Source organism: Serinus canaria, chromosome 2 (genome assembly GCF_022539315.1).
Source record: "Serinus canaria isolate serCan28SL12 chromosome 2, serCan2020, whole genome shotgun sequence".
Classification (NCBI taxonomy): domain Eukaryota; kingdom Metazoa; phylum Chordata; class Aves; order Passeriformes; family Fringillidae; genus Serinus; species Serinus canaria.
In genome coordinates this window covers 106,928,192-106,944,591 of record NC_066315.1, presented here as the reverse complement: position 1 = coordinate 106,944,591, position 16,400 = coordinate 106,928,192, and the positions used below count along the sequence as shown (strand labels likewise).

The 16,400-nt window shown below is 37.6% G+C and overlaps 1 protein-coding gene across 1 annotated transcript in view; it reads left to right on the top strand.

Annotated features, from left to right (window-relative positions):
- The window catches only part of CDH2 (cadherin 2), a 114,333-nt gene extending 99,182 nt beyond the window's left edge, over positions 1-15,151 (top strand). The window contains exons 15-16 of the mRNA XM_030231181.2: positions 6,488-6,652; positions 13,726-15,151. Of these exons, the coding sequence (XP_030087041.1) occupies positions 6,488-6,652; positions 13,726-13,932 (372 nt within the window). The 3' untranslated portion in view covers positions 13,933-15,151. The remainder of the gene's footprint in view (positions 1-6,487; positions 6,653-13,725) is intronic.
- Positions 15,152-16,400: the final 1,249 nt, after the last annotated feature.

The following is a 16,400-nucleotide window of genomic DNA, read 5'->3' as shown; positions in this document are numbered from 1 at the left end:
ACCAGTCAGTTCCAGAGACCCCAGACCTGCTGCTGACTGTTGAATCACTTAGCTTGTGTCTGCAGCATAGTTCGCTCACACAACACATCACAACCCCATAACCATCACTAACTCATTTTCGTCACATATCTCAGGCCATTTGTGTGACTTCCATCAAGGTGGTGGGTGCTTGACTGGGATATGTGCAGCATATGTCAGCCTGATAACTGTGATACATTTTTTTTTTAATCTAATTGCTATTGTATATGTCTCATTGCACAAGATGATTCTCTCCTTTGAGTTCCTTTCTGTAATGTTTTCTGAATTTTAGCAGTAGTTGCTCATGCTGGTAGCCCTGTTGAAGCAAGTTGTCTGAGCAAGTGGGTGGTATGCTTTTAAAGTATTGCAGATGAGCTGTTTTGAACATGTAGGATAATCTAGCCCTCAGATCTTTTCAGCACAAGAATTTCAATGCAGTGATTTTGCTATTATTCAAAGTAGTTTACTTGCTGAGGAGTCTTCATTGTCCTTCCTACATCAGTTTTCATCAGTTTTTTTTTTTTACATTAATCAATAGCTTGCTTTTTGTCATATTTTTTACATATTTACATAAAGAAAATAGTAGCATTTATTTTAATGGTGTTAATCACATTAAAAATAAAAGATGAATGGTTTATTGTTATGTTTGCAGGATCTAAATTCTGAACAGAAATTGCTCCTTTATGAAAGGGTAGCTGTGTTCCAGCATTTATGTGTCATAGATAAAAGCAAAATTAGGTAATCCTTCTGAATTTTTGTGTGTGGGTTTTGGGGTTCTTTTTCATATTGTCATAACTTTTTGTATGCCCATATTTTGAGATAACATTAGTCTTCTGTGCTGGGTCTTTTTACCACTTGTTGTAAACATGATAATGGTCCTTACCTACTCCGTGAACTTTATAAATCCATGTGATTAGATTTTCTTTTTCACCGCCCTGAGTGTTAATGAGATCATTTACTCTCAGTTTTTAACCTTCATTTTGCATTGCATTAAGAGTAGAACATGTTTTATGTTCTGAAATTTCAAACATAGTGAATGAAATAAAGGTTGCTATGATATTCTCCATGAATATACAATACTATAATTAAAAGGTAGTTACTTCAGGGATTGTGTTTGCTTACAAAGACATTAGCTTCACTTTTTTGAATAAGTGACTCATACATTGCTCCTGTGGAGGAATTACTGTCATTCCTTGGTGAATCTTTATCTCATGATAGGAAAAGTAATGTTTTCATAATTCCATTACAAAATTGTTTTGTTTTATCATATCTAGAACCTCTGCCTATTACTGCATTGTATCTGCAGCTGGAGCTTCACTTGCACCTTTTTTATTATGAAAAAGATAAGGTAGCTTCTTTGTTATCTTAAAAATTATTAACTTGTAGTACTCCAGATGCATCTATAATAAAAACAAATGGGAAAAGCAGTATGGCAGAAAGTAATCTAAAAGCAAGTGACAAAGAGCAACTGTTGGTGTAGGCATTACAACTATCCTCCCACCTGCAGCCTACATCTAGTCAGTTCTCTATCTTTGCTTTTTTCAAGTCTCATAGTTTCAGGAAATCAGGAAATGCAAGACTTAGAGTTTTTTTAGTATTTTGTGGAACTCAGGCAATATTTTATGTGAAAATTTCTTATAGCCTTTTAGGGTGATGTTTCCTGGATTTGGGGGTAGAATATATAGCAGGATTGGTTTTCACTTTTTTTTTTTTTTTTTTTTTTTTTTTTTTTTAAGATTTCAGTGGGAACATGCAGGAGTAAAATACTTCTTTCCTTACTTCCCCATCCCATTTCTCTATTGGAGTAGACAGTAATTGCCTTTGGGACAAATAGGCAAACCAGAACAGGTGTTTTATTCATAGGTACTTCAGGGTCATTATTAGTTCTCTTCTCTTCTCTTCAGAAAATAAAAAACCTGACTTTATACTAAAGCTCCATCCTCTAAAAGGGGCAGGTAAAATTCAAATTTCTGCTACTCTTGCTTTATATGCACCTAAACAACTGCAGCTGATTGTATTCAGTGAAAGGCACTTACAGGTCTCACCATCAAATTAAGTCAAAGCGATCTGGTGACAGTTAAGTTGATTATTTCTTGTATGGGGATAGAGCTGAACGTCCATATATTTTTGCAAAGGGTGCATCCCTTGAAAATGTGAAGCAGGTGTAGTGGTTTTGTTACATTATTCATGTGTCCAGTTCTGTGTTGGTGCCTAGCCAAAGCTTTCATTCTGTAGAAGGTGAAAACCCAAGTCATCCCTAGAAGTGTATCACACACAGTCTCATGAACAGCCAGGAAATAAACCAAGAACTCTGAGACAGCAGAGAAGCCAGAGTCATAAATCATTAATGAATGTCAGTCACATTCCAGGCACTAGCCTGTGGTAGTGGAAAGCTCAATTCAGATGTAATGCATTAAAATATTTTCTGAGTTTTCCTTTCTCAAAAAAAGTCCATCCGGTCTCTGCATAGCATTTTATAGTTTTAGTTCATTGTTGTTTCATTCTGTTGTTTGCAGTTTTGCATCATAATGTTCCAGGATACATTCATATAAGGCAGTTATCAGTTACTGTAAACATTTTTTATTTTGTTAGGGTTTTTTCCAAGAGCTTAAGTTAATCTTCTAATTTAGAACAAGTAACAAGGATGAAAAAAATAAATGATGTTTAAAACATCTTCTGCTGTAAATGATCACTGCTCTGTGAGGGATTATTACTCAGGTGCTGTTCAGTGAATAGCTGCCTTGCCCAAGAGGAAGTTGTTTAGGGAGGAGATTTTTTAAGGCTGCATTATCCTGTTTGTCAGTGGCTACTGGGGAATGTAAAATGACCTTTTCTTCTTTTCTGGATGTTTCTTCTATTCAAGTTGAGATACTTGAATTGTGCTTTGGACTACTGTGTGGATGTTCTTAAAGAAGTGCTTTGGGGGGGTTTTTAGAGCCCTCTGCATACATTTCTGGTGATTTGTAGGGCTTGGTTACCTGATTTTGACATTAAGCATTCTTCACTGGGATTGCATGTTTCAGAAATATAAGGTTTGAACTGATAATGGTTAAAGTCTTTTCTTAAAGCTGTTAGAACTAAGTGAAGAGCTAATAATGTCAATATTGCAATCAACTTGGAGGGGAGAGGGGGTTAGTGGGGTTTGAGGGGGAGGTGGGTGGTGAGATGGATTGATTTCACAACATCAAACTTCTGATAAAATGCCCTTCTAGCACAAGGTTGTCATCTCTTTAACCACCAGTTATCAAAAAGGCAGCTATAGTTTCTCCAGTGATAACAGATCCCTTCATAAACAAGCAGAAAAACAAAAAATCATTCAGCTTGCTTCACTTATATCCCTTTTGTAGAATGTGAGGTTTCTGTTTCCCTGTGATGGTAGGTTTGGACTCTCAGACTAGTCCAGATTTCTGGTTTCCAAAGGCCTGAGTTTTTCTAGATGCAAAATGGGGGCAAACTTACATATCTTAGCAGTATTATAACTGAGAAAAATGAAGTAGATTCTTTCTTTCAACAATTTTGAGTTTGTCCAGAAGTTTGACAAGGAGAAAACTTGAACTAAACATCAGTTTGAGCATGCTCAAGTCCAAACTGAAGGAAGAGACTTTTTTCTGGAATTGCTGGTGTTAGGGCTAACCGGCCCTAACTAAATAAATACTCTGACAAAAATTGGCAGCCATATGAATTAGATCACATATGATTAGATCACAATTCTCACCTAAGTGCATTTCCAGTGGAGGGCTGGAAATGTACTTTTTCCCCAATGAACTGCCAGTAATCCATAAGCAGATTTTAACTATCAACAGATTATATGGGAAAAGGCTGGAGCAAAACCAAAGCACTCTAGAATTGTGGTCCTGAAATTAAGAGTTAAAATGATGACTCAGAATACTGATCAAAGCTGTCTGTCCCAGCCTATCCCACCCTGTTTTGTTCTCTCTTTGATGTGCCAGTTTTCCATTCGGCTGTCACTTCTACAGTTAACTATCGTAACAAACTCTGTTTGAGGCTAACCTTTAAATCCATCCAGGAGCTAGAAAAAGCTGTCCTGTCTGTGAAAGCAGCACTGAGTGAAGAGATGGGACCTCAGCACCTCTAAACAGCTTATGACCTGGAATTTTAAAACATGTTTCCATCTTTTACTTGGCAGTAATTGAGTAGAGTTGACTTTGGACAGAATGTTGAAATGGTTGGAGTGGTTGCATGGTGCCTGGCACTCAGCAGGTTTGGGGAGGTGTTGGATGGGTTGGCCATACCCTGCTGGTGTGCAGTTAGTACTGGTTTTAGTGATAGGAGGGGTTTGAGAGTCCGAGGTTATACGTACAGTGGATCTTCTTTTCCCGTCCAGATTCTGTGAGACCTGAAAGATAAATTTCCTCTGATAGATGGCTAAATGACAATGTCATAAATTACCCTGGAAAAGAAAACCAAAGTAGGATTCCACATGGGGACACATTCTGCACTGCTGTTACCTCACAGATGGCTATCTTTGCTGACTTTCTATCTATTAAAGTCTGCATATATTTCAAACTGTCAAGTACATACAAAGGGATGCCTTAGATGTGGACATAATAGACTGACAAGCTTGATTTATATTTCTGTATTGCCACTAACCAGGTAAAAGAATTGTATACAAATGTGTGTGTGTGGGAAAAAAAAATATAGAATTGAAATGAATAGAGATGCTCTTCTGGTTTTAATACTTTTTTTTTTAACTATACCAGTTAAAAACAATTTAATTACGCCACAATGAAATGCTTAGATTTAAAATATATATATATATATTTCATTTCTCCCTGTTGATGTTTTCCACCTTTATCTTTTGGGTGGGTATGAAAAGCACTCGTGTTACATATTTATAAATTCCAAAAAGTACATTCTTCTCTGTTTGATAGGATTTTCTGATAGCATGTCTCTAAACTATTTTGATTTATTTTATGTAATAAAAAGGGAAAGGATAAAAAGTTCGGTTCTGTTTACTTTTCTCTGATTCATACTGCTTCCTTGAGATCACTTATTATTCTGTTTGGTACATGAAGTACTGAAGGGTAGGAGTTAAAGCTCTGCCCCAAGGAACTTGTAATCTAATTAAAGCATATGAAACTGCATTCTCAGATCTCAGTGGAGCCGTTCCACCTTTTTTGACTTTATATTTGTGTGCAGTCATCTGAGAACCCAAGTAACAAATCAGAAGGTGTAGTGGATTTGATAATCAGTTACAGTTCTCCCCACAAACTACCATCACTGCTGTCAAAAAGAATTCTGCTCCTCTTGAAAAGTCTGGGTTTGGGGTCACAGGAGGTCATAGTCTCAGAAAGGATCTACATCCCGTGAGATAACAGCAGCAGTAAAAGCTTGCACTCCTTCCCTAGCCAGTAAGGAACTAATGAAAAATAGTCTGAGCAGACAACTTCCAGCAAGTTGAGAGTATAAATAAGATTTTTACCAGAACAGCACTGTTGAAAAATTGATATTTTTGATGGGTAGAGTAGCTTATTTAGGATGTTTATAACTGCTTGGATTATTTGTGGGGCAGGGTATCTGGCATACAGCAGAGTTGGCATGAGCCCTCATCTGCTGATAGTTCTTGAGTGGCTTTCATGCAAGCCTTGAAGTCCAGTTCTTTGTTTTGCATTCTCACCAATGCTCTGTGTAAAGGCGTCCTAGAGTGTGACTTTCTTCTAGACATGGCAACAGTGAGGAGAATGACAATGATGAAGTGCATCACACTGTGCAGGGAGAATTCAGGAATATCTATGTTCAATGCATAAACATTGATCTAATTAAATTTTTCACATACATACATACTGCTTATTGGAATTCATACTGCTATGCTAACTTCATCAGTCTGCCAGAGTTTGAAACTGCAGCATCAAGTACTTAATGAACAGATTCATGAGTAATCTCTAGAAAGTGCTTAGAATTAAGGCCAAATCTGAGGAGCTTTGTACTTCTTATGACATTTTCCCCCCTTTGGCTTTCATATTATGGAAACAACATAAAATCAGCGAGGAGTCCTAAATTCATTCTTTGAAGGTATTAGGAAATACTGCGGAACACTGTGCTTGCTTTTTTTCTCTCAGAATGTATGGAATTTATTTTCTTAGAAAAATAAGAGTTGGATTTGGCATCTTTGCTCTATGCTGTAAATCATCATTACTAGGTAAAGTGTTTAGTCCCTTAATAGTACTACTCAAATCCCTGCTTCTCAAGGGAAAACTTATGAGAAGCTCTACAAATCTGATGGAATAGAATCAAACCCGGAGATTCAGGGAGTATAAATCAAATAACATCGTGTTGGTATGCAAATAACAGTGTTATTGACTTATCCTCAGTAAGCATTACAATCCTGAAAACAGGACTTCTGGTGAAATGATACTTTGCATTTTCCTTTTTTTCCTTCTCATGTTTCCCCCTGACAGATATTGTTTGAAATTCTGCTAACGTACTGTGTCTGTTTCATATTTTGCAGGATTATGACTTGAGCCAGCTCCAGCAGCCTGACACTCTGGAACCAGATGCCATCAAACCTGTTGGAATCAGACGTCTTGATGAAAGGCCAATCCATGCAGAACCTCAGTATCCAGTCAGATCAGCTGCTCCTCATCCTGGGGACATAGGGGACTTCATTAATGAGGTAAAGAAGCGAAAAAGGGTTTCCTCCTAAGATCTGCTAAGCTTTTATATTTTGTTTATTCTACTCCGCATGAGTAGCTGTTATGTTAGAACGTAATAACTTTTTAAAACTTCCTTAGACAATTAAAATTGTCTCACTAGACAGAAATAAATACAGTCTTTTTAAAGTGCAGACAAATTTAATTAACTCATTCAAACAGAAAGGGAAGATATATCAATTAACTTCTGTGCACCCGTATTAATTACATTCATAGTACGTTATCAGCAGCAACCACAACATCTCCAAGCAGGATTATGCAATGGGTTGCAAGTAATAAACAGAATAACAAAATTGTAGTGTAGCCTAAACTCATTTATTAATTCACAGTAATTTAATAATGGAAGAAGTTCATTTTCATTCTCGTCATGCATTACCCTTTGAATCCAGATAATAGTGGAAATTCAGTACCTTCAATAAGACCAAAAGAATTCCCTCAAATACGATTAGTGAGCAGGGCAGCTAAATTAAATGTTACGTAAGTGCTTTTAATACTTGTCTTGTCGTAGAGCTTTCAGAGATTTTGCAGTATCTTTGATTCTTCAATCTAATAAATGTAATTGAGATTTAGACTATACCAGAGTGCTGATAGCCCTGAAAGAAATGACCCTCATTATTTCTATCACTGGTCAGTCTTAAATCATTGGTATTGTGGTCCTTATGATAGAATGTGTTTCTTGTGTTTGCTGGTTATGGAAAAAAAAAAGCTAACACAGGATTTATTTCTATTTTTACTTTATGCTCTACTGAATTGTAGTAGTTAACTATTTTCTCTGGTTTTCTTATATCTTCCTTGTCAGCTGGAGTTGGACACATATTGCAGAGTATTGCAGAAAGTTTCTGCAAACGTGTTTATTCTTGTTTGCCTTGAAGAAAAGTCATGCTAATATACTGAAGTCTTTTGTGTTAGAAAGCTGCAGAAAATTGAATTTGCCCCTTTTAAGGTATACAGTGATACAATTGTCAAAAAAAGGTAGAAGGGAATTGACTAGCAGTAAATGTACAAATATTCTTGTAAGACATTGTATTTTAAGGCACTCCAGTTTTTGCTTCTAAATATTACACTTCTAAATATTGCAGTTATAATTGGCTTCTGGAAAATAGTGGAGACACGGGACAATAAAAGGCCCACATTGTTGGCCAAGGCAGTGCACACACAAGAACTCCATTGTGCTTCCATACAATCCGAGATTCCCATCCTGTTCTCACACAGCTGTGGCCAGACCATGCCCACCTGGCAGGCAGTAGGGAAGAACCCTGGTTTTTGTGGTTCTCAAGGCAGCTGGGAGGCTCTGTTCTGGAGCAAAGGCAGGGAATGGGTCTGATTCTGCTGGAAGGCCAGAAAGGGGCCCGAGGTTGTCCGCCCTCCTACAATTTTTTAATGACTTAGCAAGCTGTTCTTGCAATATTATTTTTCAGTAGGTTATCACTCTTGAAGATGATAGCATCAGTGTGTACACATGGGGCAGAAGAAACAGCACATGCTGTCTTGATTTAACCCCGTAAGTTTATAAAGCACTACAGACGAGTCATTTTCTTCCTGCTGTGTATTGTGCTATATCAGTACCTCCCTTTATGCTTCCCCTTGCCATCCACCAAAAAAGAAAGCTTCTCCCAGCCATTCATACACAGTAAAATAATGTCATTGATTAAGAAAATATATGGAAATATATATGAAGTTAAAGAAAACACAGCAATTTTCTTGTCTGCAAGTTAGCTCAGAATTAATTATATCCTCTGATTGAAGGGAACTGTGTGAGGTAGCTTCTGTGTTTTAAGGATTATATATTTAGCTCGTCTTCTTCATAAGTTTTTTTTCTTTAGGATTTTACAGAAACGTATTGTTTTACTGTGAGGCATTCCATCTTACTCTCTCTCTAGCAGACAGTAGCCACCCAAAGATTTTCCCTGCTCTGTTTTCCCAGAAGACTGAGCAAAATGGGCATTTTATTTCCTTAAAATAGTGTCATCTTAATTTGTGTTTTCTGTAAAAAATTTACCATGACAGATGTGATTCTAAATTGTCTGCTGGGTGTGGGGGAAAATGGGTCTGTCTTCCACAGGAGTATTCCTATGGAGATTGTTACAGTTAAATTTCAAAATTATCACTGTCTAGAGTATAAATTTTCAGGCTGCACAGGTTTTCAGACTCTCCAGAAAATTGCACCTGCAGTCCTGGTGTGATTAAACCCAAGAAACTTGGTAAGTTTCTCTCAGTTTTACTTGAGGTAAATTGAAAAAATATCTTGAGTAAAGCCTGTACCAGACATTTCTTAAGGCAGTTCCTACAGAAGATAAGCTGAGCTGTGGAAACAACATAGCAAGATAAGAAAGAGCAAAGTTCATATCTCTCTGCATCCAACTTCAATATTATTAGATGTAATTCTTCCCTTGGGCATCTCTAACCCAAACCACCCACCAAACTAGCCCAGTCCTTAGCTGAGCAGGGAGAGGCTGCTTTTGAATTGTCAGCACTTGAGTACAAAAGTCTGCATTAGCCCCTTGGTTTGAAAAGATGCAACACTTTCAGAAATCAGTCCAATCTTTTGGAGGACTTGACCCTATTCCAGGAGATGTGGGTCAGTATGGTCTTTTGGGATGCTGGTCCACATGAGGAAATTAATTTAATCTGTTCAATGCTCACCAGCACTTCAGACAGACTGTTCAGATTAGCTTCTGAATTACTTTAGCTTTTGACAAAAAATTGATTTCAGATACTGGAGGGTTTAGCTCCTATTTCCAAGCAAGCCATGGGGGTTTTCTTCTTATTTTCCTTACAGAGTCATAGAAACAAAAAGCAAAAAAATGTCTAGTGGGTCATTTAGGGGTTTTTTTTTCCTGTTAGCAGTACTCTGTTTCTCTTGGTTATTATTTTCTACTTGTCATCCCTTGTATTAAACCTACTTAACTCAATGAGGCATCCATAAGTAAGAGTATTTTGTAGTGTTCTGGTGACTTCTCAGTTGAAAAACAAGTTAGAATTACAATAAAAAGTCATGCATTTTTATAACACAAAGTTGAGATAACACTTACAAAGCTATGAACTGTTTAAAACAGGAAAGTTCCAGAGGTGTCTGATAGTCAAAATAGGTTTTGTAGGCATAAGCTAAATGACCTCAGGGACTTTCTTGTTTTGTCTGTTTCAATGGATAGATGAATCTGTAATTGAAGAGGGGAAGGGAAAAACCTCTTTTTCTTCCAGTCCAGTGTACAAACAAGTCAGTGAAATAAGTCATGTGTTATTAAGAATCCTCTGTAGACTTTGTTTTCCATTTTGAGCCTTTCAAAGCCTAACCTGCAGAGTGTGGAGCATAATAAACACTTAGAATAGTCAAGATTTGTAGGACAGTATAAATTAGACCTGTTTGAAGTATTTTGTTAATCCTGTTTTCAAGGCCCACCCATATTGTCCGTAGAAATCTCAAGCAAGTTATATTGTGGTGGAGAATTTATGGCTAAGACTATATTTATAATCAATAGTGGACATAGCCTGAGGTAAACTAAATTTAAATTGAAAACTAAAGGTCTCATCCCATGGGGACATGGAGGACCCTCAATTCATTCTTAGTAAATTGTTATTGATGTAGTGCACCTCCGTGCAGAATGGATTCCCTCGATGGTTCCAGATATAAACCAATTTTTTCTTTTATTTCCCTGAATTTTTTTTCTTCCTTCTTATCAAAAGTCTGCTGAATCTGATTAAGTAGTAGGATTAATGAAAAGAGAAGCATTAGATTTTGTAATGTTCTATGCTGGTTCGAGATTTGAGAGAGTTGTTTTCCTTTAACTTTAGAGAAATGGAGAATGCTGCCTGTATTAAGGCACCTTTACTGTTGTTCCTCAGCCAAGGCACTGTAATTTCTCCAGTTCTGTCCCTTATCACCTCCTTAGTGAAAGCTCTACTGTGTAAATAAAACAGGAAAGGGAAATAAGTGAGTGTGTCCAAGGTCTCAAGCTGGCTTTTCTGTTGCTGTGGCTCTTCTGTCACTGCTTGTTGTGCACTAGGGGTGTAGCACATGTAAAGAAATGTGACAGTTCACTGTCCCAGCAGGTTCCCCTGCTCCTGAGGATGTGCCCCAGAAATTCTGTTGTTGAATTAAATTCTCATTCTAATGAAAACTTCGGGGTTTCAGATCAGGAAACTGTAAACCACGTAACAGCTCTGCTGCTCTGAGGTTCTTGAATGCGTCTGGTAAAAACCAAGATCTCTTTTCAGAAGTGACTGACAACAAATGCCTTGGCAACAAAATCAGTAGAAGCCACTCTTGGCAGCCATTTGTTGTCTTTTTGGTTGTGCAGATGCAGCAGGCCATGTATCCTTACCAGCTCCACCCACTGAAAGGGACAGCACAATAAAAGAAAAAAGGTGGCAGTGCTGAAACCAAAGGGAGCTTCTGAGCTGATGGCACAGCCAGGGCTGTCTGGCATGCTGTAGAACCCAACAGCAAAGAGCAGCAGTGCACTGGGTATGCTCAAAGAATCAGCTTAGCAGAGGGAAAGAGAAAACGTTGTAGGACTTCTTTCTCCTTTTAGTATGTAACTTGTGACACAAATATAGCAGAAATCTTGTCATTTGAAGAGTTAGACACTAAGTTCAGTCATTACACTGCGAACCAGAAGATAGGTGAAAATGTCAGCGTAGCTTGTGCTGTGCAGTTGAATCAATACTTCCAAAACATGACCCGTAGCTACGTTCCCTGAATGAAATGGATTACACCGCCAGCACAGCCTTTGAGAAAGTGAATTTGTTAGTGAGATCCTATCTTGTAAGTCAGTAACTCAAAACCAGTTTCTTTTTCTGAAATGCTATCATGATAGCAGCAGCAAATTGAAAAAAAAATTACAACTTCCCCTTTGGAAAAACAGATGGAAAGAGGCTGCCTTCTGCCTTGTCATGGATGACTGATAGGCATCAGATTTTTTCAGTGATGTAGGAAACTATTTTGTTCACTGATTTTTTAAAATAAATTGGTATCCCATAGTTGGCTGGCTATTAGTAGGCAGAACTGCAGGGAAATAACATTTTGTCTCCAAACCGACTTTTTAAATGACTTTCACACATGGATACCTGGCATTTGTACCTCAGCACTCCTTAACCTCAGCTGGTATTTATTCTCCTTCCCTGTCACCTGTGTTCCAAACACATGGGTGTCTGACACCCCAAGCAGGCTTAGGGAAGGATCTGAATGCCATAAGGCCAGTTACTGCCAAAGAAGTAAAGTTGTCTTTGTGCTTCAGCAACAGAAAATAAGAGAAAGCCTTAGAACTTGCCCCTTAGAAGCTGGATAAGGGATGTCTTCCAAAACTTGACGTTGCTTTTTCAAAATCTCGCATCTTTTTTGCTTATTATGGCCATCAGGTTTGAAAATGCCAGAGAGAGATAACAAGCATCACCAATTGCTCTTATCTCATAATTCAAAATTGCACTTTTAATGCAGGCTATTAATAACCTGCTTGATGTTGTACCACATAAAATGATCATTTCAAGGCCAAAATTTGTTCTTGATTAGAGGTCATTGGGTTGATAAATACGCTGGGCTTTTCCACCACTGATTTGGAAATTATTTTAGGTACATTTTGCACAATTCTGAATTCTTTAAATAGGTCATAGAGAGCCAGGATTCACTTCTACCTTATCAGTGACAAATGCTTTAATTAATGGGTTAATATGTATGTACTCTGTAATACATATTTGTAGAAGAAAAATCAGCTTCTGATTCCATTTTGTCATATTTGGACAAAACACAATTGAGAGTGAAATGTACTTTTCTAAAGCCAGAATATATTAGATTTGAAGAAGACGCACTCATTCCGTCAAATAAGCATGAGTATAATAATGCCATTCTTTAAATAAATAAACATTAAAAATTAAAAGTAAAACCAGCACAAATATCACTGGTAAAAAAATAATAGTGAGCAATAAAAAATCCTAGCACAGCTTTATGGAATTCTGAAAGATACATTATCCTCTGTCAGTGGCTGCCAGCGTAGAGCCTATTCAAAATTGAAGATCTTGAAAAAGTGTTGTTAATCCCAGTGAGGAAACTATGAGGTTAAAAAAATACAAATCGTAAGAGAGCTTTTTGGCTTCAGGTTTTTATATTCAGCTTGTAAATCTTCCCCAGATAAGCACTGAGAAATTGTCTCATATTCTAAAGTTAGTCACTCATGTAAGCGTTTAGGTTTGGACTTATGTAACAAAACAGAATGAAGAGGCTTTTCTCTGGAAGAAGTGTGGTTCTTTCCTGGATTTTCCTCTTCAATTCCACAGCATTTCCTCCAATTCAATTTGTGTTGCTTTTAATTTTGTCTATTCAACTCCATAGACTGAAAATGTAAAAATGCTGATGGCCCGCTATTTGTGTGTTGGTAACTTCAGTACTTTGAAATGAGGAAACAGAAACAGTCATCATCTTGTATTCAGCTTTGATGTCACTGTGTATTTTCTGAAGAGCAGGTGGATTTCATGGGTGGATGTGGCAAAACATGAAAGGATTAAGACAACGTACCATATATTTTTCTCACAGCAGCCTACAGAGGTACATGAGTTTACAGGACTAACTAAATATGGATTTTGGCACATGCAGATGGCCTGCAGGCAAGAAAAGTCAGTGGATACGCTGTTGACCATGTGAGATGACTGTTGAAGTGAATCTCTGCAAACATGGTTATTTCTCCTTCCTCATCTGTCTAACCATTCCCACATTGCCCATGGCACAGGTTGTGAGCTGTATATCTTTGAAACTGTTTATTTACTAGCTTCATTCCCAGTGCCATGACTCTCTCTTAAGGTTTTGTTCAGGCTGTGGTTGCAGCTACATTCAAAATGTCCAGTGCTGCAATGCTGGAAACCTGGCCATTCTAAAAGGAGTTACAAAAATGTAAATCCTGTTTTGCACTGAATGGCAGGAGAGGAAGAGCTTTGTTTTCTCAAGTGGTGCTTGATAGATAACTGCACTGCAAATATTCCGGACATGCTTTTGTCTCACTCTCAGATACAGAGCTTTATCTTCTTTTTTCCCCTCTCCTTCTTGCAGGGACTTAAAGCAGCTGACAACGACCCTACAGCCCCACCATATGACTCCCTCTTAGTCTTTGACTACGAGGGAAGCGGCTCCACTGCTGGATCCTTGAGCTCTCTTAACTCCTCAAGTAGTGGTGGTGAGCAAGACTATGACTACCTAAATGACTGGGGCCCACGTTTCAAGAAACTTGCTGATATGTACGGTGGAGGTGATGACTGAACTTCAAAGTGAACTTTGGTTTTGGACAAGTACAAACATTTCAACTGATATTCCCCAAAAGCATACAGAAGCTAGGCTTTAACTTTGTAGTCTACTAGCACAAGTGCTTGCTGAAGGCTTTGGCTTAGGCTGCAAACCAATTTGGGCTCCGTGGAATATCAGTGATCCAATGCTGTTTGGAAAAAAATATTGAGCTCAGTTACACTTGAATTTTACAGTACAGAAGCACTGGGATTTTATGTGCCTTTTTGTACCTTTTTCAGATCGGAATTAGTTTTATGTTTAAGGCTTTAATGGTACTGATTTGTGAAATGAGCATTAAAGAGACAAAATATGTTGGGGTGGGGAGGAGTAAGGTGAAACACAATATACTTCACAATGCTTTTGTTACATCGCATTGCTTTTATTAAAATAAGGAGATTAAAAATAAACAAAAAAATCCTCATGGAACAATTTTATTATCTGGGAGAGAGGACCATGAGGTGGAACAATGTACATTACTTCTAGTTTTAGATGTTAGGGGACTTTTTTCACTAAAATTCTAAAAATTATGCAGCTGGTTGCAAATAAAGGGAGTTTTCATATCACCAGTTTGTAGCAGAATTGATTTTTTTTTCTTATGCTAGAATGTTAGACACATTTTGGTCTTAATCCATGTACACGTTTTGGTTTTTGTTGTTTGTTTTTTTTTTTTAATTTCTAGTATTTTTTTCCCACTTCACTGTAAAAAATGGTATGTGTACATAATGTTTTATTGGCATAGTCTGTGGAGAAGTGCAGAAACTTCAGAACACGTGTATGTATTATTTGGACTATGGATTCAGGTTTTTGCATGTTTATATCTTTCGTTTATGGATAAAGTATTTACAAAACAGGTTGCAAACAAGTGACATTGATTCAATTGTTGAACTGTAGTTAGAGTACTCAATATTTTTTTTATTTTTATTTTTATTATTTTTTTTTGTTTGGGGAGGGAGAAAAGTTCTTAGCACAAAAAAGTTTTACATAATTTGTACCAAAAAAAGGGGGGGGAGGGGAGTTGGCCTGATACTGGTGGCAAGAGAAAATATACAGTATGTTTTCGGGGGGTGGGGGGTGGTGGGGAAGGAGCTTTCAAACTGGAGAGACTTCTGAGAACAGCTTTGCCTCTGTATTGTGTACCAGAATACGAATGATACACCTCTGACCCCAACGTTCTGAATAAAATGCTAATTTTGGATCTGGTGCTTGGTTTGGCATTTTTTTCTTCCACCTGAGCAGCCCTGACTACAGCAAATAAAAAGTACCCAAAATGTATTTGAGTTCTGTGAGAAGTTGTGTGTGCTTCTTTGGCATTTCTTACTACCAGACTGAAAACAGGCTGCATGTAGAAGAAAGCCCAGCACAATTTTGGAAGGCAAGTTCCCAGGTAAAAGCAAAGTGATCTGTGCTGGGATTTCTGGGAATTTGCAATTTTCAGTTCCCCAGTGATGGCTAGCCCTTTGGTTTAATGTGCATTATCTAAATAAGAACTTGCATAGTTTTTGGCTCATTTCTAGACTGACAGTTTAATGGATGTGTGATTATGCTGCAGGTTGCATAAATAAATTGTAGATTGTGGCAGTCGTCTGCTGCCTGGACTTTCTTGTGCTGAAGTGAAGACAAGCCCCTGTTGCACATCAAATTATGTCCTTCAAGGGGGTGCTTACATTCATGGAGCTTTATCAAAAAAGCCCCATTAAGAGATTTGTCATTAGTAATATTGTTTCTGACCCGTTACCATGATTTACTTGCAAACAAAATAAGCATAGTAGGTACAGCAGTTCTGTCTTTGTTCTCTTGCAGCAGTCTGCTCAGGTTTAATGCCTACATTTACAGACATTAAGGACCTAAGTGAATGGTGTGAGCCTCAAACGAAATGAAATGCCATCAGTGGACAGGGAGGGAAACCAGGCTCTGGCAGCAATTTAATTTGGGGTCAAGGCTTGTCACTGGTGCCACTTCAGTGCTTCCTCAGCACTCATACCATAATTTACATAATTTGATTTTTGGGACGTAAATCCCAAAATCTGACTTGGGGAGTGTTAACGCTGCATGGGGAATGTCTCCCTTTTTTTGCTCCTATCGAAGGGTAGCAGTCCTCTCAGGCTGGGATATACTATTTCAGCTTCTTCACACCTGGCTATTATTTATGTCATGCATTTGCAACTATAACTTAATGTTGTAATATAACCTTGAGTTTTGAGTAATGTGTCATTACCAACAAGCACCATTAGGCTATTCCCAAGTTCAATTTGTAGTATATGGAACAAAGGATATAGATCAGGATGTGGAAATAAAGTCTGACCATGCATAGTTAAGTAAGGAAAACTTTCATAAAGGGCAGATTTTAAACTGTCAATGCATGTTAAATAAGCAGAAGACAGCTTTTAGCACAAAAAATTATGCAAAAATGTATTTCAAGCATAATCTTTTGTTACTTTGAACCA